This window comes from Acomys russatus, chromosome 26, assembly GCF_903995435.1.
Source record: "Acomys russatus chromosome 26, mAcoRus1.1, whole genome shotgun sequence".
Taxonomy (NCBI): domain Eukaryota; kingdom Metazoa; phylum Chordata; class Mammalia; order Rodentia; family Muridae; genus Acomys; species Acomys russatus.
The window spans coordinates 9,731,148-9,757,903 of NC_067162.1; the positions used below are offsets into that span (position 1 = coordinate 9,731,148).

Here is a 26,756-nt window from a genome sequence, read left to right on the forward strand (position 1 = left end):
GGAGCTGTGGCCTTGTTGGAAGAAGTGCGTCACTGTGGGGGAGGGCTTTGGAGTCTCCTATGCTCAAGCTATGGCCAGTGTGGCACACAGTCTCCTTTGCTGCCTGTGGATCAAGATAGAACTCTCGGCTCCCCCTCCAGCACCATGTCTGCCTACGTGCCGCCATGTTTCTTACCAAGATGATAACAGACTAAACCCAAGTAAGCCAGCCCCAGCTAAATGTCTTCCTTTATAAGAGTTGTTGTGGACATGGTGTCTCTTCACAGCAATAAAGCCCTAAGACAGAGTCACTTCCTTGTTAAGCCAAAAGATCACAAAGCCCTGTCCTATGTGGCACTGTAAGTTACTTATGAGTGTGAATTGAGTTAAGAGATCCATCAACCATCCATGTCTGCCATCCATGCCTTGACATGGACCACTCTCTGCAGATCAGCAGGACTCTGAGCTGTAAATCCTGGGTATATGACTTGCCTTGCATTTGAGACAGAAAATTAAACAAGTAGAATGTTCTGGGCCTATATAAGTATAGCTTACTGCTAAAGTGGTAGCCACGTGACCTGGAGCAGTGTTAACTGTTTGATGGATCACCTCACCTATCACACAGTCCTGGACAGAGCCTTAGGTTGGTTGCCCATTGATTCAGTCTAACTTTTCTCTGGCAACCCAGAATCTCATCAGGGTTTTTTTCAGCCATTTAGTTTCAGAACTGACAGGTCCATCAGACGTCACTCCGTCACCCATCATGTTTTAAGAGGGTAAGAAGGTACAGCGTCACATTCCCAATTATAACTGGCTATGTGGAGCTCAAGCCTCATCTTCACATCCCTGTGCTCTGTTCCAGCATCCTGTAAGCACACCATGCTGGCTTCATGATTAAACATTCGTTTAGTCCGTAGCTGTAAGACCCAGAGAGTAATTAAACATTGCTAATGGTTCTGCTCCTGTTATTTGGTACAGTAGACAAAAAAAAAAAAAAAAACTCAGGTTATTAATTTTCCTTCCACATGAGAGAGACAATATGGGCATTAACAGACATTTTTAAAATCATTGTTTCACTCTGTGTAGTTCAAAGAGACCGTTCTTGTATGTGTGCATGTATGTGAATTTTCATATATATGCAGGTGTGTGAGTGTGTGCACACATACGTAGGCATGAATGTGAGGTGATCACTCCTCAAGTGTTTTCATCCTTGCTTTCTGTAGCCTTGTTTCTCATTTGCCTGAGGTTCCCCAGGGTAACTTATGCTGGATGGCTAGTGAGCCCCACAAATCCGCCTGTTTCTGTCTTCCCAGTGCAGGGATTCCAGACTTGTACCACCATGCCCAGCTTTGGTCCTGTGAGTTCTGGGAGACTGAGCTGAAATCCTCATGCCTCAAAACAAGGCAAAAGTATGACCATACCAGTCCTCAAGGACTGTTTTTTTTTTCTTTAAGTAATATATGTTCATTACAAAAATAATAAAATATAGATTAAAAAATTAAAAAGGAGAAAGCTATACAAGCATATCAGAAGCCATCAAAAATTTCAGACCCAAGAATAAAGACACATACTTTAAACACTTTGTACATTAATATTTACAGGTAAATATTTATGTGTATAGTGTGTGTTTACTATATACATTTATATGGGTGTATACTATGAATGTATTATATAAATATATAATGTATACACATAAGTATTCTAAAGCAAATGAACAGTACAGTATTGAAAATATTTTCTATATAAATAAGATGTATTTTTTCCACACTGATATTAATAAGTACTGATTTATTGAGCACATGACATAATTTAACCTGTCAATATGCTTGTCTTAAAAAATCTAAGCTTGTTTACTTTGCTGCTGTATTTTGAACAGCCTACTATCAGTAATGGTTGTCTTAGCTCAGTCTCTGGCCAGACTTTTATATCACCTCAGGATAAAAGCATAGGAATAGGTACTGGGAGCCAAAGAACATGCAGCTTGGCTCAGTGAGGTGGCTCAGTGGGTAAACACGCTTTCTGCTGAGCAGGTGACCTCAGTTAGATTCCCAGGATGCACGTAATGGAAGGAAAGAACCAACGCCCACTCGTGACACCTCCAACACACACACACACACACACACACACACACAGAAAGAGAAGGGTATTCAAGAAAGAATGTGCATGTTTAATATCTCCTGCCAGTTGCCGTCCAGAAAGATAAGACCTTACATTCCCACTATGCGGGTGGCCTAGCACGTAGTAAAGAAGGCCAGCCACCTTACGGCCGAACTCAGACACTTCTCTCAAAGTGATTACATGATGACAAGCATATTGTTAGGAGCCCTGAGAGATTAGAAGCAGTTACATAAGCAGCTCACGGTCCATGCGCAAGGCGTTGCACAGACATGCTCTCCTGCGGTGATCTGGGCACTCTGCAAGCCAGACAGCAGGGTGCCAAGGGCAGCAGAGACCTGCAGAGGACATGCTACTCGGCAGTCCTGCAGCTGCTGGTTTCTTTATGTCCTCGTGAGAGAAGGTAGAAACCTTTTCGGAGTCCTGTCTCAAGGCAAGGCGTGGTGCTCTGCTGCTGTGCGTGGTGGTCACAGCAAAGCAGCTCCCCCAGGGCTTTCTGTGCTCTAGGTCCATGCTAAAGATGTGCCGTGTGCCCTCATACTTAATCCCCTGCACGGACCAACAAAGCAAGTGTCATTACCTACATAGCACAGAGAAGGGGCCTGAAGCAGCAAGAAGCTTACGGCACCCAGCATCCTAACACTGGAGTGTGACGTGGCAGAGGTCCAAAGCCACCAGTGCCTTTTTATAAACATCTAAGTTCTGGTCTCTCATAGGAGATATTATGTAACAATGGCTCCCCATAGTCTGGGTTCCTATGACCCTGGAGAATCCTGACCTTGTCCATGCTACTGTACTGTAAGTGGGAAAGGGAGGGAACAGCAGTGTGCAGCAAGTACAAACATGAGTTTCAGAGCCTGAAAGCCTGGAAGCTGATACATAGCAAAGTGAGAGGCCCCGTTTCCTCATCTGTAAAGGGTTATTACGGTCCTGACTTACAGGATCAGCTCTACTGTAACCTGGCATCGGGAGTGCAAGTAGGAGAACGCTGTCCTTATCCGGTATTTAAATTGTTTATGACAGCTTCAATTAGATGTGGGGTTTGAGCCGGGCGTGGTGGCGCACACCTTTAAATCCCAGCACTGGGGAGACAGAGGCAGGCGGATCTTTATGAGTTCGAGGCCAGCCTGGTCTACAAAGCGAGTCTAGGACAGCCAAGGCTACACAGAGAAACCCTGTCTCAAAAGACAAAAACAAACAAACAAAAACAAAAAAGATGTGGGGTTTGAGAAAGTAGGCTTCCTTTTTGCTTCTAGAAAACACTTCAAGTCACAACACTTTTTCTCTTTTCTTTTCTTTCTTTCTTTCTTTTTTTTTTTTTTTTTTTTTTTTTTTTTTTTTTTTTTTTTTTTTTGCCTATTCCAAATATGAGTTTGTCCTGTTCCCACACTACCTAAAACCAGGTGCTGTGGTATAAGCGTGTTATCTCAGCGCTCAGGAGATTGCGGCAGGAAGAACAGAAGTTCAAAGTCACCCTTGACTGTGTACTGATGTGCTGGGTTCGAAGCCCGCGCTACACAACAGCCTCTCCTTCTGTTTGTTGTTTTGGTTTTGGGTTTTTCAAGACAGGGTTTCTCTGTGAAGCCTTGGCTGTCCTGGACTTGCTCTGTAGACCAGGCTGGCCTCGAACTCACAGTGATCTGCCTGCCTCTGTCTCCCCAAGTGCTGGGATTACAGGCGTGTGCCACCCTGGGCCTGGCTATGACAGCATCTCTTAAAAGAAAAAAAAAAAAAATAGACTCGGATACATCGTTCTGCACTGTGCAGGGTGTTGGGTGTATCTCTTGCCTGTATTTGGTGTGTTAATTTTTAAAATAATCTTTAAAATAGTCTTTGCATCCGTGATTGCACTTGGAGAAAACCACACATGTTTTTGTTGATTTCACTTGAGCAACTTTGAATGTTGTATACTGTAAGACTAAAACATGTCAGAGATTCATTTAGCCTGCTCTGAATCTAAAAACTCACATTGCTGTTTTAATCCCTAGAAGTGTTAGTGGGCTTTCTGTCTTGCTGTGTTACAGGTTGTTTGTTTGTTTGTTTGTTTGTTTGTTTGTTTGTTTTAGCATGCACACAAACATATTCTCTCAGTCTCTTGGCTCACACCTCAGAAGTGAGGACATTTCAGGGCAGTGCTGCCGTCTCGGTAACAAAGCCCAACATGTGTTTGTCAGTATCATACAAGAAATAGTCACACTATCGATCCACGGGCCCTTAAACCTTTGTTCTTAACCCTTAACGGTCATGCAGGATCAAGTTGCTCTGTGGGTCTGTCTCAAGAGCGTGCCGTGGACACGCAGATACATTTTTCCACTGGGTGAGGAGTCAGACCAGAGTGGTTCAATGCTGTCTCTCCTCATCACACACAGAGCACTGAACATTTGCCCAGGCACAGGTGTGAGACCCACCGGTGACAGTTTATGAGCGCATGTCATCTTTCAGAAGTTAATGCCTACACAACCTGAAGGACATCAGGTGTGGGCCTTAGTATGTGGTGGCATGGATCTGTAATCCAGGCATGGGGAAGAGGAGAACCCCAGCCTAGCCTCATTGGTTAGTCCCATGATGTGTAGGGTTTACTATCAGCATGATTTCTTGTAAATGACGAAGCGTGGTGAGATGCCATTCGAGAAGCAGCCCTCCATTGCTTAGCCACACCCAGCTTCTGAGACGTTTGTGATGGGCATACAATGAAGTACATAAGAGGCAGAAGCAGAGGCTGGGAGCTGTACAGTGTGGATACGCAGAGGCCCTGCGGTCTGTGCATCTCTCAGAGAGCCTCTTTTCTAAGGATCGGTACATCTGGCCATGTCAACAGGCGCAGATGGAACTGCAGGATGGAGGACACTTAGTTGGCGTTCACTCTGCAAGGTGCCCTTGATACTGTAGCATCTCCCAGCCCATGGCATTAGTGACCTTGACAAAGAAGGGTTCGGGTTTTCAGTGAGAAAGTCATACAGTTCAAAAAGATAACCGGAGTATGGGAGGCCCAGGGTTTTTTTGTTTTGTTTTGTTTTGTTTTTGAAAATTTTTAAAGAAAAATTTCCAATTATTATTTAAACTTACTACTCAAAAGAGTTAAAAAAAATCTCTGTCAAACTCCTCAAATTGGCTAGTTTCCCAAATATTCCAAATAATCATTACACTGCATTAGAAGGAATTCCCTGCTTTCTGAGCTGTGTCTACAGACACTTTCCCTGGTAGTCTCCACAGAGCTAGTCTGAGGTGGGAAGGAGGGAAACAGCATGCATTGTTGTCTATATGTGTTCATTTTACCTGTAGAGAATTTGAAACGGGTATTAAAAACTATCTGAAGATGGCCAAGTGATGCTCGCCAAGTGGAGGGTCCCAGGTTAGCTTGAGTTCCAGGTATTGCTACAACATTGTGTGGTCCTCCCACTGCTTTCTCACATGTTTGCCCCTGGCCCAGAGCCATGGAAGATGCCTATGACGCAGAAGACCTGGTCTTTAGGGCTCACACAACAGCTGCACTGGGAAGCCTTTTCACTATCCTTTATGAGAGCATCATTTTTACAATTTCATCTTTCACGGAAATCCTTGGGAATGAACACACGGGCCTTGCACATGTTAGCTGAGCACCCACAGCGGCCTCGCATAGCCTCCATTGTCAGCCATTTCAGTGTCTAGTCCTAAAGTAAAGGAACGTGAACTTGGGTTCCTCTTTTCGTTTTGTCTTTCCTCTGACAGCAGCCCTGAAGTCCCTTAAACACGCCTGTCAGTGCTAGAGATATTTTAATTCAGAGACCAGAGATCTGAGTACAACTGCAGATAACACTCGCATCTCTCACCTTTCTTCCGTCCTTGGAAACCAACTTGTGCTATCTCGAATTACTTGTGACAAAGAATGGAGAAGATGTGCATCCTTGAGATCTCCATTAAGAGATAACTTGAGAATCTTAGGCAACACCCAAAGAACCAATGAGACCACAAGCTCGCACCTCAGCGTGGAGACAGGAAGCGCATACGGTGGAGATGTGTAACCGGACAGTTCATCTGTAAAGCTGTTTTTCCTCCCATAAGATCGTGATGGAGGAGATTTGTTCTAGCAGCATCTAACCTCATCCTGACGCTCATCCTGTTATGCCCTGCAGGGTAGTTACATATATTACAAGGCTACATGGCTTACTTAGAGGTTTCCGAGGGAGGTGACATGTGTTTCTTAGCAGCTGACAGGAATGTAGTGACGTGGTTGGAGGCTTCAAGTATGACCCTCACCTCTGTGTTTCAAGGCAGCTGTGCTAAGGAGGGGCGGCCACCATTGTCTGTGATGGGCCATTTTCATGTGTCATTCATAATCGAACAAGGCTCATTTTTGCCTAGTATGTGAGATGACTCCATAATATCTCCACGGGCACACCGTAGCTCACCCAGTGTTGGAGCTTAACCACAGAAAGCTCTCACACCACAGCAAGATCTATGTGGCCCTGTAAATTGCATATTCTAGAAGGGAGAAGAAAGAGCTAAATTCCAAGTTCATAAAGATCCATGCAGTGTATGTGGCTACGTCAACTCTGAACCAGTCTCACCTTCTGGACTGACGTAGTTCGAATGGTCTGGAGCACAGAACTTGCTCTTGGGTATCCTTGTATCTGTTGTCTCTTATGTCTCTTCTCTGAGAATTAAAAGTCAGAATTCTGGGAATGGCAAACAGTCTCCTTAGCCAGAGTTGAATGCTGGTGGCGTACGCTGAAACTTGACATCTGTTTGCTGTCCTCTCTGCGTTCATGCAGGTGGTTCCAGGAAGGAGGTTACTGAGCACTGGGAATGGCTCGAACAGAATCTTTTGCAGACGCTCTCCATCTTTGAGAACGAGAATGACGTCACCACATTTGTAAGAGGAAAAATACAGGTAGTAGCATTTTCCTTTCATTTTGGATGGATGGTATTGAAATACATAGTATGCAGCCTGGCGGTGGTGGTGCATGCTTTTAATGCCCAGTACTCGGGAGGCAGAGGCAGAGGCAGAGGCGGAGGCAGGTGGATCTCTGTGAGTTCATGACCAGCCTGGTCTACAGAGTGAGTTCCAGGACAGCCAGGGCTACACAGAGAAACGCTGTCTCAAAAAAACATGAAACAAAGCAAAAAGAAGAAGAAGAAGAAGAAGAAAAAAAGAAATATGTAGTGTGAATGCATAAAGCTCTCAAAGGATTAAAAAATATTTTAAAAAAAAAATAAACCAAAGCCTTTTTGTTGGAAAATCTAGAATTTCCAGAAATACTGAAAAAATAGGAAGTGTATATAACCCACCTGTGTGCCCTTCACTCAGGCTTAGCTGATACTATTCCAGCCCAATGGCTTAGGATTCTTAAGACTGACTAACAATTTGAGAGGAGCTTCCTCTAAAATCCCTCAGTGTGTGTTTTCCAATAGTGAGATATATATATATTGTTTAGCAATGTATATAAATGTGTCATTATTACATCACTTTAATATTTAGCATATATTCTAATTTTAAAATAGGCATATTTATTTTACGTGCAGAAGTGTTTTGCTTGCATGAGTGTATGTGTACCGTGTGTGGCCTGGTGCTCTCCAAGGTCAAAAGAGGACATCAGAGGCCCTGGAACTGGAGCTACAGATGCTTCTGGGCTCCCCCATGGGTGCTAAGAACTAAATCCTGTCTACTGCAAGAGCAGCCAGTGCTCCTAACTGCTGAGCCATTTCCCTGATCCCGTGTATTCTAATCTAAGAGGGGTTGGTCAAACCCTTGATGGCTCTGTTTTCTCAGTCTATGAGGGAATTGAATTTAGTTTGCATCTCTTTCATCTCTTTCAGTCTGGAGCATTTCCACAGCTTTTCCTTATGTCTCATGACATTAATGTTGTTTAAGTGTGCTCTTCTGGTTTTCATAAAAGGATGTTTCATCTGGGGTTCTGTCAGGCTCTCTCTATGATTGAATTCAAGTTTTACCGTCATGGACGGAGGGCTACATAAGCTCAGGCTATTGTGTCCTGAGGCATTCGGTACTCATCTGCCACTCACTGGTGTTACAAACGCATTCAAAGCATTGTCCAAATGTATGTAGAATTCATAGTTTATGTTTACAAATAATGATATTTCTACAGGAAGCCATTTTAAACCATAAATACCCCATCCTGGGATCATATTTTCCAATGTTGGTATAGTATCCATTAATGACTTAAAATTTTGACTTGTTCTTCAGTGTGATAGCTTGCAAATGATGGTTTTATTAAAACAGGAAATTGTTGCTGTTGTTGTTGTTTTTGAGACAGGGTTTCTCTGTGTATCTTTGGCTGTCCTGAACTCACTTTGTAGACCAGGCTGGCCTTGAACTCACAGCAATTCTCCTTCCTCTGCCTCCTGAGTGCTGGGATTAAAGGCGTGGGCCACCACGCCCGGCTGCAACATGGTGAAAAAACCTTATTTAGACCCAAAGGGGGATCCTAGGAAATGATCTCACAGCAAGCTGCTCATAGACTCCCGTAGAAAGGTCCACGTCCTCTTTCTTCTTCTTGACTAAACCCTTCCATGAGCACGAAGTAACGGAAATAGGAGGTTCATTGTCTTTTAGGGTCTGCTGTGTTTGCAGGAGGGAGCTGAAGTTGAAATGGGCCTTGTACAACCCTGAAACTAAACAACAGAAGAACACACACCGTGACCCCAGCCCGATTCTCACACCCAGCCTTCCCTCAGAGTGAATGCGCAGTCTCTGTTGCGGATTCCCTATTAGAGACCGGAAGAGACCTAAGAAAAGGGACGGGGTAGCACATTGGCAAAGGCCAGTTAGAGGCAACTTGCGATTGTGTGCGTGTGTGCGTGCGTATGCGTGTGTTTGTGCGCACACACGTGTAATAATCGAGAGGTTGTGTTGATGAAAGTCTGATTCTATGTATAATTCATGTGTGTGACTCTAGAGAGCAGGAGAGTTTCTAGTTATATCATGAATGAGGAGCGAGTTTCTAGTTATATCATGTATGAGGAGCTACGTGAAAGAGAGCAGCCAGCTGGGGTGGAGAAGACTCACAGACATGGAGCAACATAGGTAACCAGGCCCCCCCCCCCCGCCCAGTCCTGAACCAGGGGCCCCCCCACAGTCCTGAACCAGGGGCCCCCACAGTCCTGCCTCTAATACTTTGGCTAATGCATAAAGAAAGAGGCAGAGGAAGAAACCAGAGTTTCCAAGGGACAATAGTTAGATGACAAATGAAGGAAGGACAATTTATGCCAAGTGGTTTCTCTTCTCACTACATTAACTATGTCGAGTTTATTTCCCTGAAGCCATTCATGAGGAGGGAGTTCCTATTAATGCAATTATGCGTGAAAGAATACCATTCATGCGCAAATGCATGGCTGACTGGTTCACAGGTTGTCCAATAATTAAGGGAGCTAGCAGGCTTCTTCGTTATGAGATCTAATTAACTGTTATGCATTATAAATGCAATCGTTGACTATACAGGCAACAGGAATTCGAGTGCCACACATAGCATTTTGTATACTTGCTTCTGGATGTTTCACCACGTTGATCCTAACGGTAGTATTCCGTGCTCCTGTGACTTTGGACTCTGCTCTCGGTTGCCTTGACCAGTATCTACCATATTTATACAACTACGGTTGTTTTAATAACAGAACATAACTCCATTATTAACTTTACTTTGTCTTCCTAGAAATTACCTCTGCTTCTAAACCAGCAGGGATAAGCAGACACAAATAAAAGTGGACTTACCACTTTAGTTCACATGGTGTTTGCCACAAATTATATTTCTCCAGTCTCCTTTGGGATGGAGATTAATAGATGAAGTAATTAAAATACTTTAATAAGGCAAAGGATTTTAATAGACCTTAAGTATATGTTATTATGCCAGAATCCTCGTGTGCTTGCTTTCACGCTTACAATTTTTAAAGACTTATTTTATTATTCTAATTACGTGTATGTGCTTGTGTCTGAGTGTGGGGTATGTGCGCACAAGTGCAGATGTCTGTGGAACTGGAGTTACAGGGAGTTGTGAGCCACTGGATATGTGTGCTGGGAACTGAACTTGGGTCCTCTGAAAGAGTGGTACTTGCTCTTTAAAAAAAAAAAAAACAGTGTTTTCTTTTCTTCTTTTTTAAAGATTTATTTATTTGTTATTATGTATATGTGTATACCTACAGGCCAGAAGAGGGCATCAGACTTCATTATAGATGGCTGGGAGCCACCATGTGGTTGCTGGGAATTGAACTCAGAACCTCTGGAGGAGCAGCCAGTGCTCATAACCTCTGAGCCATCTCTCCAGCCCTGTAGTGTTTGTTCTTAACCTGAGCATTGTCAAAATGACCTTGAAGTTTAATGTCTTAATGTTTTAATTTTTTGTCCTTAATTATGAAGCTAAACATTTTGTTGGGTTTTTGTTTGTTTGTTTGTTTTGTTTTGTTTTGAGACAAGGTCTCACTATGTAGTCAGAGCATGTCTGGGACTTACTGTGTAGACTAGGCTGGTCTTGAACTCACAGAGAATCTTTCTGCCTCTGCCTCTCAAGTGCTGAGATTAAAGCATACACCACAGAGGCTGCTTGGCCAGCCTCTGGTTTACCAAGTTAATTTCACTCTTTTAATACACTTTTACGTATTTAAATTAACATTGGGCATCTGACCGCTTAGATACATCCAATTTCTGACATTGTGAGGAGCTGTTGCCTAGAGCCCGAGTGACTTGTTTTAGATGGAGTAGAACACACAGAATTTAAAGGAAAGAAATATTCTGTCCCCATGTTCCATCGACCTGGCCTCCCAGCTGAACACACACAGGAAAGCCAAGGAAAGCTCTGGCATTCCAGACTCTCTTTTCTAAAGGTGGGGAAGTTGGAAGTGGGAACTCTCAGTTGGTCTGTTGATAAATGCACACTAAGCCCCATCATATTTCAAGCTACCATTTCTTAGCTTTATACATTCATAAATCTGCTCATGCTTAAAAACATGTGTTGATATTTAACACAGTGTTTTCATACCCAAAAATACAGGGCCATACCTGTGGTCTGGTATACATCACTTATAGTTGTAATGTTCTTCCTATTCTGACTTTGGTAAGAGACCTGCCTGTGTTGGTCCAGACCAAGACATAAAAGCCCACTTGAGGTTTCCCGGATGATTCTAGGACACTGGGGTTGCCTAGGAAACACTGATGCCACTTACTATCTTCCTATTACTGGATCTTCCTTCTCTTAGTTGTATGTGCTCTCTCTTTTATTCCTTCTTCTCCTCCTCTCCTGCTCCTCCTCTTTCTTCTTCTGTTGTTGTTGGAAATGGTCTACGGCTGTAGCCCAGACTGACCCAGAGGTTACTATGTAGCCCAGGCTTACCCAGAGGCTACTATGTAGCCCAGGCTGGCTCCAAACTCATCAAACTCCTTCTGAAGTCTTCCCATGCAGGGATGAAATGGCCTCACACTGTCTCTGGTTGTCTGATGTTCTTCATGCAACTCTCTAGTGAAGGCCGCTCATGCCTCAAGTAACCTAGGCCCACCCCCTTGGCCTCCACGGAACTCAGCATCTCTGTTGAGCTGTTCCTTGGGGGAGGGGGGCGGGGTAAGTAGCAGAACTAATTAAAGGAAAATGATCATTTCTGAGATATTCTCCAGGAAAAGAGTTGCCACTTCTGACGCCACCCAGACGGCTGGCCTGGGTGATGACAGACGGAGTTCACAGCTAGACACTTAAAAGTAAGGCTCACTCTGGAACAATGTAACTGCACAATCCACAGCTGGTATCAGACAATAAAAAGCTAAGAATGGCTCTCTTTAAGACTATTCTAACTTGGGGACACAACATATTCTCCTCCAGATGTTAGGTCTCAGTAAAATGTTCAAGACACTCTTGTTCATATTAGAACTCATATTTAGTGGTTGAGGAAAATATAAACAGAATCTTTCCACCAACATAAGTTGAAAGAGCATAGAACTGAGGACTTTTAGGTGGAATTAAGTGTCTCTTGGTCTCACAGGGAGGAAAGGTTGACTTGGGAGGTTGATGGTCAGGGAGGAAAGGTTGACTTGGGAGGTTGTTGGTCAGTGAGGAAAGGTTGGCTTGGGAGGTTGTTGGTCAGGGAGGAAAGGTTGACTTGGGAGGTTGATGGTCAGGGAGGAAAGGTTGACTTGGGAGGTTGTTGGTCAGAGAGGAAAGGTTGAGTTGGGAGGTTGTTGGTCAGTGAGGAAAGGTTGAGTTGGGAGGTTGTTGGTCAGAGAGGAAAGGTTGACTTGGGGGGTTGTTGGTCAATGAGGAAAGGTTGACTTGGGGGGTTGTTGGTCAGTGAGGAAAGGTTGACTTGGGAGGTTGTTGGTCAGAGAGGAAAGGTTGACTTGGGGGGTTGTTGGTCAGAGAGGAAAGGTTGTTGGTCAGAGAGGAAAGGTTGAGTTGGGAGGTTGTTGGTCAGAGAGGAAAGGTTGAGTTGGGAGGTTGATGGTCAGTGAGGAAAGGTTGAGTTGGGAGGTTGTTGGTCAGTGAGGAAAGGTTGAGTTGGGAGGTTGTTGGTCAGGGAGGAAAGGTTGAGTTGGGAGGTTGTTGGTCAGGGAGTGACCTTATGGCATGGATTCGGCTCTGGCCTCGGCAGGAATGTTGTTGTCACGTCTCCATTTCAGAACATGACTGTAAAAACCTGAGTGGGGAATCTTGACAGGAAACCACTGTAATAATTCTGGCCTGTGTCAAGAGTCTGGGGGTGGCTGTCTCTGAAGGGAGACTAGACTGAGGGTGAGGTATGGGGTTGTGCTTACATAGGGATATTCTACTGTTTGTCGTTGGCTATGTGTCCAAGATTTTCAGTCACTTGAGTGGTGAGGATACTTTCCGGAAGACAGAAGCCTTCCCTTTTGCCGCTATTCCCTCATCGCCACCACAGCAGGCCACAGCGAGGAAGGTGTACCAATGGCCATAAAATCCAGGGAATGCTTTCAATGTACAGAGCAGAGACTCACCAGTGCTGGTGTGAGGGGAGGAACCCTAGCTGGGAAGTAGGAATTAATTAAGCCAGACTTGGAGGTTGGTAAGGTGACTGAGACAGACACAGAGGGACTATCAGGATGACGCGACCACAGAGGGGAAGGTGAGTTTTAAACGTTACGTGTAGGCCCCAAGGGCACCTCTATCTGACTGTGGCAGAGTTCTCATAGGAAACTATTCAGATACTGTACAACCAAGGAAAAAAGTTACAGTGTTGGTTAGATTAAAAATGAACATGGCCCAGGATTTTTAGTGTGACAAAAGTGGCGAACTACTTAGGTTACGGATAATAAGAATTGTGTAGTCAAATTATTTTTAATTGGTTTTATTATTATTTTTGTATATGAGTGTTTTGCATATGAAATAATGTTCTGTGTATCACGTATGTGCCTGGTGCCTGTGGAGACCCGAAGGGGAAGCTAGGTCCCAGGCAACTGTAGTTATGAACAATTGTAAACTGCCATGTGAGTGCTGGGAATTGAGCCCTGTCCTCTGCAATACAAGTGCTCTTATCAGCTGAGCCATTGCTCCAGTTTCTGAAATCAACTTGTGTGTGTGTGTGTGTGTGTGTGTGTGTTGTCCCCTGTGTGACAGCACCCCTGTGGAGCTAGAGGACAACTTGCAGGAGCCTGTCTCTCCTTCCACTATGTGGATCCTAGAAATTAAATTCAGATCTTCAGACTTGGCAGCAAGTGCCTTTAGCCACTGAGCCATCTCTCCAGCCCTGGGAGCTCCTTCTCTAAAGATGTACAGGGACAGTCTTCAGGGAAGTACAGAAATCTGGCTACCAAAATGATTCAGTATAAGATTTAGATTAAACCAGTTACTTGCTATGCAGACATTGTATCTCCTGTTCAGCTGTCAAAGAATCTAGTGTCCAGTTAATTTCTGTTCTCATATTCACTTGTCTTCAGCTCAAATGACTCCTGAGGCAGTGGGTCTCTGGACAGATGCCCATTAGTGACTTATATTCAGTGTCTCCTTCTATGGTGAATTTTTGTTGTTGTTGTTTTTGTTTTTTAAAAAATCCAGAAATTGACTCTGTCATTATGTGCTTAGTAAAAATTAAGCTTAATTTCCTTATTTTAAAATAAAACAGCTTAGTTTCTAGTGAGCATACGAAATTAATGAACACAAATGGACATGCAATAAAATCCTTTGACAGTCTTTTAGTACACAACTGCTACTAGTTAATTGGCTGTGCATGGAGGCTCTCAGGAAGCTGAGACAGGAGGATCACAGCGAATCCAATGCCAGGCTGGACTGCACAGTGAGTTCCAGGCCAATCTGGAACTTTCCAGAAGCCTAGGATTTGATGGGTTGCCTTTGAAGAGAATTGATCATTGAAACAAATCTGGTCTGAGGAAGTGTTTCAGTCCAGTATGTCCATCTGCAGTCATAATCCCATCTGTTTGCTTTATCTCCGATTAGGGCATCATTGCAGAATACAACAAAATCAACGATGTGAAAGAAGATGACGACACGGAGAAGTTTAAGGAGGCCATCGTGAAGTTCCATAGGCTGTTTGGGATGCCTGAAGAAGAGAAACTTGTCAACTATTACTCTTGCAGCTACTGGAAGGGGAAGGTCCCCCGGCAGGGCTGGATGTACCTCAGCATCAACCACCTGTGTTTTTCTTCCTTCCTAATGGGGAGGGAAGGTGAGTGGTCTAGTGTTTCAGTGGGAGCTCTTGGAAAGTCCACCGAGGCTTTCCCCGAACCCATAGAGCAAATTAGAATATCAAAAACATGTATGCAGGGGTTAGTCAAGACTGTTTATCCTGATTAACTCAATTATTTTCAGTTCAACAATTGCAAACAAATTATTCATTGAGTATTCAAGGATCACTAAAGGTGTAGTTGATTTATTAGACATGACTTCGGTCTAATAATTCTGATCCCTGAGTTTATGTAATACAAATTACAACTAACAAATGAAATTCAGCTGGGCGTGGTGGCGCATGCCTTTAATCCCAGCACTTAGGATGCAGAGGCTCGCAGATTGCTGTGAGTTCAAGGCCAGCCTGGTCTACAAAGCGAGTCCAGGACAGCCAAGGCTACACAGAGAAACCCTGTCTCAAAAAAACAAAAACAACAGGGAAAAAAAAAAAGAAAGAAAGAAAAGAAAAATAAACCCCCTAACAAATGAGACAATAAAGATAGAATCAGGAGCTCAAAAGAGTTGGGCAGGTTGGGCGGCAGGGCTGTGAGCTTACAGTATCTGGAAAAGCAATGAAGTAAGTGTTAACCCAACCTTGTTGCCCCTGCCCAGCCAAGCTGGTGATCCGGTGGGTGGACATCACTCAGCTGGAGAAGAACGCCACGCTGCTTTTGCCAGATGTGATCAAAGTGAGCACACGGTCCAGTGAGCATTTCTTCTCCGTGTTCCTCAACATCAATGAGACATTCAAGCTGATGGAACAGCTTGCCAACATAGCCATGAGGCAGCTCTTGGACAATGAAGGATTTGAACAAGACCGGTCCCTGCCAAAGCTCAAGAAGAAATCTCCAAAGAAAGTCTCTGCTCTGAAACGGTGGGTGAGAGAAACTTCAGAACTCAGGGACGGAACACCTTTCAGTTCACCCAGGCACTGAGCTCTGACCAACTTCTAGCATGTGATCACTCTCCTGAGTGTAGATACGACAGGGAAGGGAAAGGCTGCCTGAGCCATGCCAGGCCAGTGAGAGAAGTAGACTTCAGCACTTCCGCTGCCTCATAGTGGGGTCTCTGCTAGTCCTAAGGACAGAATGCAGCGGGCCCACTCTGACCTCCAGTGACCTCTCACGGGAGCCACTCTGAGCTTGGCTCACGGTTACAGAAAGGTGCACATTTGGGGTAGACCGATTGACACATGGAGGATACCCAAGGGGGAAAAACCCAGAGCAGGAGGTCAGCAGCCAGGGCATGAGGTGGGGAGCTGCACAGAAGCCTGGAAAGGTAGGTGTGGGAGGAGAGCCAGGAGGGCGTGAGAGAAAGCCGATGACACTTTTTGATTGCCCATCCTGGAGATGGAAAAATGCGTCTAGGAAGAGTGTGTCCAGAGCACACGAGAGGTCAGTTTTGATTATGTTGAGTGGAGTTGCCTCCAGGACATCAGGATGGAGATCTTGTGTATGAAAAGTGGAAAGCACAGATATGCAAGTGGGAGTGGGAAAAGAGGCGCTTAAGATGGAGATGCTTTTGGGGGGTTTCTTTTGGGCTCTGACATCCTAGTGAACAACAGGTTTATTAATTACCTCAATGAACTATATAGCCAGTAAAAGTCTGAAGCAATTAGCAGAGGAAACATCAAAGGCAATCAGCAGAGAAGAAATGCTTTTGTTTAGTTTCATTTTAAGTCTGGGAAATATTTGATGCCATGTGACCTTTTCTACAGAGACAGGAAAAGATGTCTACTCATCCTGGATATGGCACCAATGATAAACCAAAGAAATGACTCACCCAAATCTAGCTTAGTGAGATAGTGAGTTTATTAGGGTCCCTCACAGGAGCGTGAGTGTGTTACTGGGAAACCCACCACAGCATGGACATCAACTCCTGAGATTGCACCCCTCCAGGGTGCTTGTATCCATTGCACAGTGACCCAGGGCAGCTCAGCCTGATGGACAGCGCCCTCTCCCAGCTCCTTTAACCCTGGGAAGGGCCTGGCAAATAGTCTGTGTCTCTGGAGGTTGCTGAGCCTGGAAAGTCTTGTTTACTTCCTGGGTCCTGTATGTTCTGTTTACTTCCTGAGTTTTAGGCGTCTTCATTTCTACTGCCGTAAGGAAGAAGCCTAAGGATAAAGCTTAAGAAAGCGGTTTTCAAATGAGATCTCCGTAAGCCATGATGAGATGCGGATGTGTGTAGCTCTGGCGCTGATAAGGATGGAGGTGACTTTACAGAGCAGAGGGAGGCGGAGGGCTCTTCCGCATTCGCTGTCTGTGGGAAGCCAAGTCAAAGGCAAACTACACCCTCTGTGGGGCTCCTGTGGAAGCCTGAGGGGAGAGTTCTGAGCAGGAGAAAGAGTGTCAGCCAGCCGGGGCAATCCTGGGGTCAGCAAAAGCCTCAGGGAACATCTGGGACCTTTGTGTCTAGAAGCGCCCTGTTCCCAGGTCTCTTCATGTGGCCCTGTAGCTGAAGGTGCAGAGTGACACTCAGCAGATTCACTTTGCTGTTCATACTGCCACTAGGTCTTTCAGGGCTACACAGAGAAACCAAAACAAAACAAAAAAACCAAAAAAATCTAAAACAAACAAAAAAGGGAAATCTCCAAGAATAACTCTGGATACAAGTCTTGGGTTATTTAGAAAGAGAATGAGCTTTCTTTTTTTAGTCCTACTTGGTGCAACATTTTTAAACATTTACAGTTATTAATTGTAAAATGGCTAGATACAGTAAAATTATGTACTTAGAGGTTGGAGACTTACTGATCTACAGGTAAGGACGGGATGAATGAGTCTGGAGAGACTAAGAAGCAAGGGCTGAGGACCTTCCTTGGCCAAACTGAAAAGGCACTGGCACAGCTTTCTTGGGGACCTGACCAGCAGTTCTCGGTTTGCAGTGACCTGGATGCCAGGGCAAAGAGTGAGCGATACCGGGCCATTTTCCGGCTGCCCAAAGACGAAAAGCTGGATGGCCACACTGACTGCACCCTCTGGACCCCATTTAACAAAATGCACATTTTGGGTCAGATGTTCGTCTCCACAAATTACATCTGCTTCACCAGCAAGGAGGAAAACCTCTGCAGCCTCATAATTCCACTCCGGGAAGTAAGTGCCAAGTAGAAATCTGTGTTTTAGGACGTCCACTTAGAACGCTTTTGTGTGTAAATCAGGGCTCTATTTTCCTTATGTATAGTGCATGTATGTGCGTGTGCGTGTGCATGTGTGTGCTGCATGTAAAAGAATGTGCTTGCGTGTGCACCATACCCACAGGTAGAGGCCAGAAGTTGCCATTATCAGTTGCCTTCCTCTCTCACCTCTGTCTGACTGGCCCGAGCAGGGTCTGACTGAACCGGAAGCTCCTCAGTTCAGCTAAGCTGCCTGCCAATCAGTTCCTGAGATGCACTTGTCCCCACACCTAGTGCTGAGGTCACAGACAGATGCGACCACGTAAAAGAGAACTTTACGTAAAGAGGAACCTCACGTGGGTTTGCACCATTTTTACTCCGGTCCTTATGTTTACACGAGTGTTCTTATCCACACCAAGCACCTCTCTGGGGCCTTTTTTTTTTCCCCATCAGTGAGAGCTAATGGTGCCTGGGGTGGGCGCTGTAGGAGTGAGGAGCCTTTGTGAGCGTTGGCCCTTTTCCGTTAAGGTGATCAGAGCTTTGGGAGCCTTCATCGTCACCTGCTAAGAGCCCCCTGGTACAAAGGTTCAGCTTCCACTGTGTTGCTCTTCTCTTTGTTTTTAAAGTGCGGCTTGCATAATTAAATTTTCCTTTATTTTTTTTAAATACTTGAAGAGTAATGTGTTATTGTCTTAGCAAATTTGCAAAAGTTTCTCTGTTGCTATTTTTTCCCAGTCACATGTATGATTTCTCTAAATGGAAGATTACAAATTCCCCAAAGCTGAATTGGTCAACCAAAAACACCCCCACAAAATATCAAACAATTGGCAGATTCACTTCACTTTGTTGTAAGTTTATCTAATGGGTATTAGCACATATTTATTGGGGCGGGTTGGGGGGAGAGCGCTTCAGAACTGAAAAGTTCAATATGTTTACGCTTGATAATAAAACAGACTTTGAAGGAGACCCCTGCACAGCGGAGTTCCCAAACCCCAGATAAGGCAAAACCATACCTGCTGTCACAGAGAGAGCTTTTATTAAGCAGGGAAGACAAGTTAAAGTGGCTGCTTTCTGGCAGAAAAATAGGAGCAAACAACCTGGCAGGTGTCATTTTTAAGGAAGTCTGTGTTAGAGTGGACTAGGTTGCGGTGACACATTTCAGTTGGATGTGTTAAGTATGTGAGCCTAAGGGGGCTTTGGATTGCTGGGCTTCAAGACTTTGGTAGCTGGACCTTAGTGGTCAGCCTTACGAGCAGGAAGTGACCAAATAAGGGAATAGACCTTGGTGGCTGGCTTCAGGAATGTAATCTAATGGTTTTTAGCAAGGCAGAGGGAATGGGGAAGAAGAGCAAGGCCTGCCAGAGCTGTGCTCACCACATTCAGGCAGGCCAGAGTCTCTCTAGGCTTCATAATTTTTTTCCTGCAAATTTACGTTGGTTGATAAACTTTTCACTTAGTTCTAACCATAGTTTTCTTTCTTTCTTTTTTTTTTCTTTTTGTGCACACGCACGTGTGTGTGTGTGTGTGTGTGTGTGTGTGTGTGTGTGTGTGTGTGTGTGTGTGTGTGTGTGTGTTGATGTGGGCATGAATGCCACAGCACAGTATGAAGGTCAGAGCCAATCTTGTGCAGGCGAGTCTCTCCTTCTAACTGTAGGCTGGTTCCTGGGGTAGACCGCGGGCCTGCAGGCCTGCATGGCAGGCTGTTTGCCTGTTGAGCCATCTTGCTGGCCCCTTCTCATGTTCTGCCTGGACGTGGTACAGCAGGTCCCTGGAGTGGCAAGGGATGTGCAGTGTGGGATCAAGAACAGAGATAGTTATGCCGATGTACAGATGAGAGTCAACTCTGACCAGAACGAAGAAGAGGAGAGATGCTAGCTTCAAACAGAAAGTTGGAGCTAGGATAGACACGGCAGTTAGTGTTTGCCTTAAGAGTTGTTTTCCTAAAATGTTAAAGAAAATAGTCTTAGTGCATCTGTGTTTGTTTGGGGTTGATGAAAGCCCTGTTAAAAACCATCCGCATAGGGCTTGGGAGCTAGTTCTTACTAAAGCACTTGATGTGCAAGCACAAAGATCTGACTTTGCATCCTCAGGACCTTTTTTCAATTCAGACATGGCAGTCTGCTCCTCTTGGGGAGGCAAAGGCTGCAGGACCCCCAGCACTCCCTGGCCTGCCAACCCTAGCCAAACTGGTGAACTCCCAGCTCAGTGAGCAAGCTTATCTCAGAAAGGAAAAGTGGAAGTGATTGAGGGAGAGACTCCTCAGAATCCACTTCCGGTCATCCCATGCCTGTGTGCACACGTGCACAAACCCCCACACGCACACATGGAAAAACACATATTCACAGATATAACACACACACACAAAACCACAGAGTCATATGTCTTCACCTCCAAGACAGATGTTTCCCTTTCGCTTTTCTTTCACACTGTAGTAGATTTGAGTGAACACACTTTCACAGGTGCGCGTGCGCATACACACACACACACACACAATCTGCAGGTGCTCATAGGGCTTCAGCCTAGTTGTTTGCATCCTGTCTGCTCAGGCACAAGTCGGTGAAAGCACTAGCTGCCAAGCCTGGCGTCTCTGTGATGCACCCAATGCACAGGTGGCATTTTGAAAAGCCCTTCGTAGCCTTCACTTAGTGGATGGAGCCAGCATTGGAACTGCTGTCTAGATTACTGATGAGGCAGCAGTTAGATCTGTCTCCTTTGGCTTCATAAAATGTTAATGAAAAAGCAGGAATTCCTTTTCGGTTCTCAATCTTGGCACTGCTGGTTTCCGGGGCCAGCTATTGCTGCAGACCTGCCCCCCACAGGGTGTGTGGCAGAATGCTTGACTAGGCAGCTGTCACTTCTCCACTAGTGACAACCAAATATGCCTCTGGAAAAAAAAAACAATTCCAGTTTCTGTTAGAGACTCCAGCTTGATTCGTGGTTTATGTGGAGCAGAATTGGAAGGTTCTTCGTTTGTTGCACGACTTCCCCGGAGGTCCAGTCCCCCTCACACAGTGTGGCTGTTTCCTGTTTCCTCAGGTAACCATTGTGGAGAAAGCAGACAGCTGCAGTGTGCTCCCCAGCCCCCTGTCCATCAGCACCAGGAACAGGATGACCTTCCTGTTCGCCAACTTGAAAGACAGAGATTTCCTGGTGCAAAGGATCTCAGATTTCTTGCAGCAAACGACTTCTAGAATCTACTCAGACAGAGAGTTCTCGGGGAGCTGCAACAGTTCCGACGATGAGGTTGGTGGGAGACGCCTGAGCATAGTGGGGCTACTCCCGTGCTCACCTGAGCATAGTGGCGCTACTCCTGGGCTCACCTGAGCATAGTAGGGCTACTCTTGTGCTCACCTGAGCATAATAGGGCTACTCCTGGGCTCACCTGAGCATAGTGGGGCTACTCCCGTGCTCATCTGAGCATAGTGGGGCTACTCCTGTATTCACCTGAGCATAGTAGGCCTACTCCTAGGCTCACCTGAGCATAGTGGGGCTACTCCTGTGCTCACCTGAGCATAGTGGGGTTACTCCCATGTTCCCCTGAGCATAGTGGGGGCTACTCCTGTGCTCACCTGAGCATAATAGGGCTACTCCTATGCTGAGCCCTGGAGTGTGCGTCTCCTTGTCCAACTTGTTTGACTGTCGAATTGCTAAGCACTGCTAAGACTGCTAAGCACCCTGCCCCAGTGCCCTGTACTCAGCAAGATCGTTTTTGGTTATAAGGAATTAGTATTTGATCATTAGCTTTAGAGCAGCAGTTATCAACCTTTTTGATGCCGCGACCCTTTAATACAGTTCCCCCTGTGGTGCTGACCCCCAGCCATAAAATTATTTTCATTGCTACTCATAACTGTAATTTCGCTATACTGTTATGAATTGTAATATAAACACCTGTGTTTTCCGATGGTCTTAGGAAATGACTCTGTGAAAGGGTCATTTGACCCCTAAAAGGGTCACAACTCACAGGTTGAAAACCACTGCTCTAAAGAACCCTTCAAGATGACATGGTCCAACCCCTCCTCTCTTTTTTGGTACTGAAGACTGAAATTATGGGTGCACACATACTAGGCAAGTACTCTGTAACAGAATTATAACCCCGGCCTTCAGTAAGTTCCCCGGGCTGGCCTTGAACTCACTCTGTAGCCCATATAGGCCTTGGCCTTGCAATCCCCTTTAACCTCAGCCTCTACTGGCATTACAGGCTTTTACCACAAGGCCGGGCTTACGCCTCTTTTAAGTTGGAGGTGTCATTGATTTGTTCCGATTACATGGAAAGTGCCTCTTCTAATTGGTGACATCAGCAGGAAGGGTACAAAAGCCAGACCTGAAATACAGCATCGTTCTAGCGAATTTCCTGTGATGAAACGCGTATTAAACCACCATCCACAGCAGCAGGAGCCCTGAGAATACACGCAGCTTAGCTAGAGTGGTGCAGGAAGTCTCTGCTGGCTAAGGCGTGTTTTAAAGATGGCAGAGTGGATGGTGTACCATCCTTGTCCTTGACGCCTCATCACTTACGTGGCATGCTCGAGATGCTAGAGACCAGACAGGAGGCAAAACAGTCAGTTTTGCAAGCTTTGCATAGAGGCCAGTCAGTGAAACAGAGAACCTACCACTCTTGTGAAAGAATACAATGGAACTTTTTTTATTGTCTAAGTTTGCTACTTGACAATAGTAGTTTCTCTACAGACGTCATAAATCTTTGAACACTTTGTTCTTTTGTTTCTTTCTTTCTTTTTTCTTTTTATTTTCCTGAGACAACATCTCACGCAGAGCAGGATGGTCTGGAACTTGTTATGTATTAGCTGAAAATGACCTTGAACTTTTGCTCCTCTTAGCTCCACGTCCTGAGAGCTGGGATTATAGTCATGTGCCACCACATGGGGTTTATATGTTCCTGGGGATCAGCCTAGGGCCCTGAGCATAGTAAGCAAACACCCTGCCAGCTGCTCTACATATCTGCCTCTTATTTTGAGCATTGAAATGTTGTGGTTGATTTTTTTTTTTTTTTTAACCCCACTATAATTTCTGGAAAGGTGTTGGCATGTTGGCTTTTCCCGTTCCTTCACATAGCAACAAGGAAAACATTACCTAGCTATTAATATCTGTACAGAAGACCCGTGAAGTAAATTGTGCTGCCAGGTCCATCCACTGCATGTCCCTCTCCGTTGACAGGTGTATTCTCGGCCCAGCAGCCTAGTTTCCTCCAGTCCCCAGAGAAGCACAAGCTCAGAAGCTGAAGGAGAACGCCCCTTTAACCTCAACGGCAACAGCGTCCCCACGGCCACACAGACCCTCATGACCATGTACCGTCGGCGGTCTCCTGAAGAATTCAACCCCAAATTGGTAGGTACCTCTTCCTATCCCCTGAAACTTGCTGTAGCAGAAGAAAACAAAACAAAACAAAAGATTAATTTTAGGTATTTTGTGTGTGCATGCGTGCGTGCGTGTGTGCGTGCGTGCGTGCGTAAATGCGATTTCAAGATACCTGGCCTGTTATGCAGACCCTAGGATCTGAATTCTGATTGTATATTCTTGACCACTGAGCCATCTCTCCTACCCCACGTAGCTATTTTAATGTAATTAAGCTCTACTTGTCTGTAGAAATCTCTCTAGCATATTTTCTCATAAACAAGTAAAACAGTTTTTACCTCATGTGTCATTAGATGGCAGAGTGCTTTAAGGAAGCACTGAGGGTTACAGTCCCGGCACGGCTACTTTTCTTTTTCTTTGGTTTTGTCTTAACTATTGTGTAAGCGAAACAACAAATAAGGATGCACTTTCTCAGCCTACATTTAAAAGTCGCCAATTCACATTGACATGGGCCTGCATACATGAAACCACAAGGATGAAGAGCATTCTACTGGTTAAAGATTGATCTACAGTCAAGTAGCTACTGAGCAGAAAGCTTGGTGACAGAACAGGCCACGAGTGGATAAAATTAGGAGAGAGCGCTTTACATCCGAGTTCTACATTTTCTCAGCAGTTCTACTCAGCCAGCTGTCCACTCAACAGGCGACACGGCCTGATCTTCTGCCGTTATGGTCCCCTCAGGGCCTCCCCTCAGAGCCTTCTGGGGGGATCAGTAATGGTCCTTTATGTCTTTCAGGCCAAAGAGTTTTTGAAAGAACAAGCCTGGAAGATCCACTTCGCTGAGTACGGGCAGGGCATTTGCATGTACCGCACAGAGAAGACCCGGGAGCTGGTGCTGAAGGGGATCCCAGAGAGCATGCGCGGGGAGCTCTGGCTGCTGCTTTCAGGTAGGGAGGGTTAAGAGCAGCTCAACAGGATGACGGGGCTCCCTTCCAGCCTCCACCAGGCATCCGAAGAGACCCCAAATCGCTCGCCAGACACTGAAGTCTGCCAGTGGTGACTCTTCCTTCGCAGGGAAGTGGCCAAGGTCAGCAGTTTCTGTTCTCCACTCCCGTCGTCTCTTCTGTGTCTCCAGTGGGGTTGGGTGGGGGGAGGGGACAGATCTGAAGCAGGAATATGATGCTTCGTGAGTCTAAGTGCTATTCCCTTCTGGCAGTGTTGACGTCACTGAGACTATTTCAGTGGACCGTGCTGTGTGTACTTTCCCTGGAGAGGGCGTGAACATATGACTGCTCACCCCAGCTGGGGCACCGGTGGCTGACTAGGGAAAGAATTCACTAAAGTCTGGGTAGTGAGCCTGAGCTTAATTAGGCTTACCTGTTGAGCATGAGTGAGACGGTTCTTACAGGAGCATGGTCAACGTACTGACATCTAAGCCACTAAAGAAAGGTCTCCAGGCGCTGACTGACTGACACTTAATTGTACTTTGTTCTCAGGAGTACTTTCCAAGACCCCCCAATCAGTGCCTGCAAACACAGCAGTACTCAGTGCCCTATACACTACAGTTTTACACGCGCACGCACACACGCACACACACACACACACACACACACACTTACTGACTGGGCAAAGTAAGATATTTATAAACAATAATAAAATAAAGCTGTTATAACAATCTATCACAATATAGGTCATCTAAAATTAACTGATTTCCATTTTTCCACTCAATAAATCTTTGGAGATAGGGTTTCTCTGTGTATCCTTTGCTGTCCTGGACTCACTTTGTAGACCAGGCTGGCCTCGAACTCATAGGGATCCGCCTGCCTCTGCCTCCCAAATGCTGGGATTCAGGCGTGCGCCACCATGCCCAGCCCTTCAATATTTTATTTTAATGCTACTCTTTTTGGATAAACCACCAGTATTTTCTGCCATCTGGAAACATTTAGTGCACCCCAGGAGTCTTTGTACCCCAAGCACCAGAGTCTACATTTGGTTGTCATCCGCTTCACCACAGTCATAGAACAAGTGCTTTAGCTGGATGGAGATAGGAAATGTCACCGCTCGAAGTCTAAGGCTCATGGGAATTTTTTTGGGTTTGGTTTTGATTTTCTGATTTTGTGAGATGGTCTCTCTATGTAGCCTTGGTTATTCTAGACTCACTTTGTAGACCTGGCTGGCCTCGAACTCACAGAGATCCACCCGCCTCTGCACTCCCTGAGTGCTGGGATTACGGATGGGAGCCCCTGTGCCCGGTGGGAATATTTTTTATTTGGACCATCCAAATACCATCTTTTTTACTTTTAAAAAAATATTGAAACTTAAAAATAAAGTTATTGGGTTTACAACAAAGCCTTACAAATGCTTGTAGATCTTTCTAAGAGTAGATATAAGTGGTGAAATTGTCTATCATGGGATATATCTTAGCAATAAGACGATCAAATCCTAAAAAATAAAAATAAAAAAGATTAAAAATGGTGTTTATCTATTTTGTGTAATGTTGGTTTGTTTGATTTTTTTGCTCTATTTCATTGGATCCTCATTTAGAAGTTAAGTATAAGCTGGACAGCAGTGGTGGAAGCTTATGTTCCTAAGACTGGGGAGGTTGAGGCAGGACAGTCTCTACTAGGGTGAGGCCAGCCTGGGCTACATAGGGAATGTAACACCAACCTGGGCTACTTACAAAGATGCGATTTCAGAAAAAGCAAAAAGAAGCTCAGATTTGAGCCTGGCACTCTAATGACATCAGAGCAGATCTTTATTATGCAGGGTTCCCATACACCGCTTTCTCTTAATCTTCCCTGTGTAGGGTGAACTGGTCACCCTGGCAACCAGCCCCAAAGCATCCACAGAGTACAGGAAAACTTCATTTCACCCTTTCTTCAAATTAGAACGTATTTGTAGGCACATTTTAGACTCACACGAATTCACCACAAAGCCAGTAATGCAGCGGCAGCCCCTAGCCCGCCTGCAGAGAGAGACAGTGGCAGAGGGTTCTATTCGGTGTAACCACAAGGTGGCGTGTCCACACACTACCCTTTGTTGGGTGTATGTCCACATACCCGCGGTGGGGTTGATGTGGGAGCCAGCCTGCCCATAAAGGTAGTCCAGCTTCTCGCTGGGAAGCCCCTGTTGAGATCTCTCTGCTTGGCATGACCCTAAAGGCTGCTGCAGGTCTGGACCGTGAACCCACTAAAGTCAAGCTCAGTCTGTCCCGAGGGACGGCAGAGCAGAAGCCAGCGTCACGATGCTGTCAACCAGTCTGCCTGGGATGTCAGGCACAAGAACAGGGCCGGCCATTAATTTGTGGCGACACTGTTTTCTAAAATGATATGTAAATGTTTACTTTGTCATTTCTCTATAAATTTTACCGCTCCTTTTTTTTTTTTTTTTTTTTTTTTGAGCTATAACTCAGGACTTACCAAACTCAGCGTAGTGATCTAGAGTATCCACAGAACCAGGATGTGGTCAGGACAGTTAGTGTTTAGAACACTCTCGCCATTCTCAGACGAGTATTTCATAACTTCCGCCACTTAAGTCTTCATTTCCCCTCAAGACTCCTCCCAGCCGTAGGCAGCACGTGACCTACTTTCTGTTACTACAGATTGTCCACTCTGTACATCTCATGTGGATGA

At 45.3% G+C, this 26,756-nt stretch overlaps 1 protein-coding gene across 1 annotated transcript in view; it reads left to right on the top strand.

Moving 5' to 3' along the window:
- The window catches only part of Tbc1d9 (TBC1 domain family member 9), a 112,467-nt gene that overhangs the window by 53,368 nt on the left and 32,343 nt on the right, over window positions 1–26,756 (top strand). Inside the window, exons 3-9 of the mRNA XM_051168502.1 lie at window positions 6,846–6,964; window positions 14,478–14,706; window positions 15,318–15,579; window positions 17,587–17,794; window positions 20,851–21,057; window positions 22,987–23,157; window positions 23,921–24,071. Coding sequence (XP_051024459.1) covers window positions 6,846–6,964; window positions 14,478–14,706; window positions 15,318–15,579; window positions 17,587–17,794; window positions 20,851–21,057; window positions 22,987–23,157; window positions 23,921–24,071 — 1,347 coding nt within the window. The remainder of the gene's footprint in view (window positions 1–6,845; window positions 6,965–14,477; window positions 14,707–15,317; window positions 15,580–17,586; window positions 17,795–20,850; window positions 21,058–22,986; window positions 23,158–23,920; window positions 24,072–26,756) is intronic.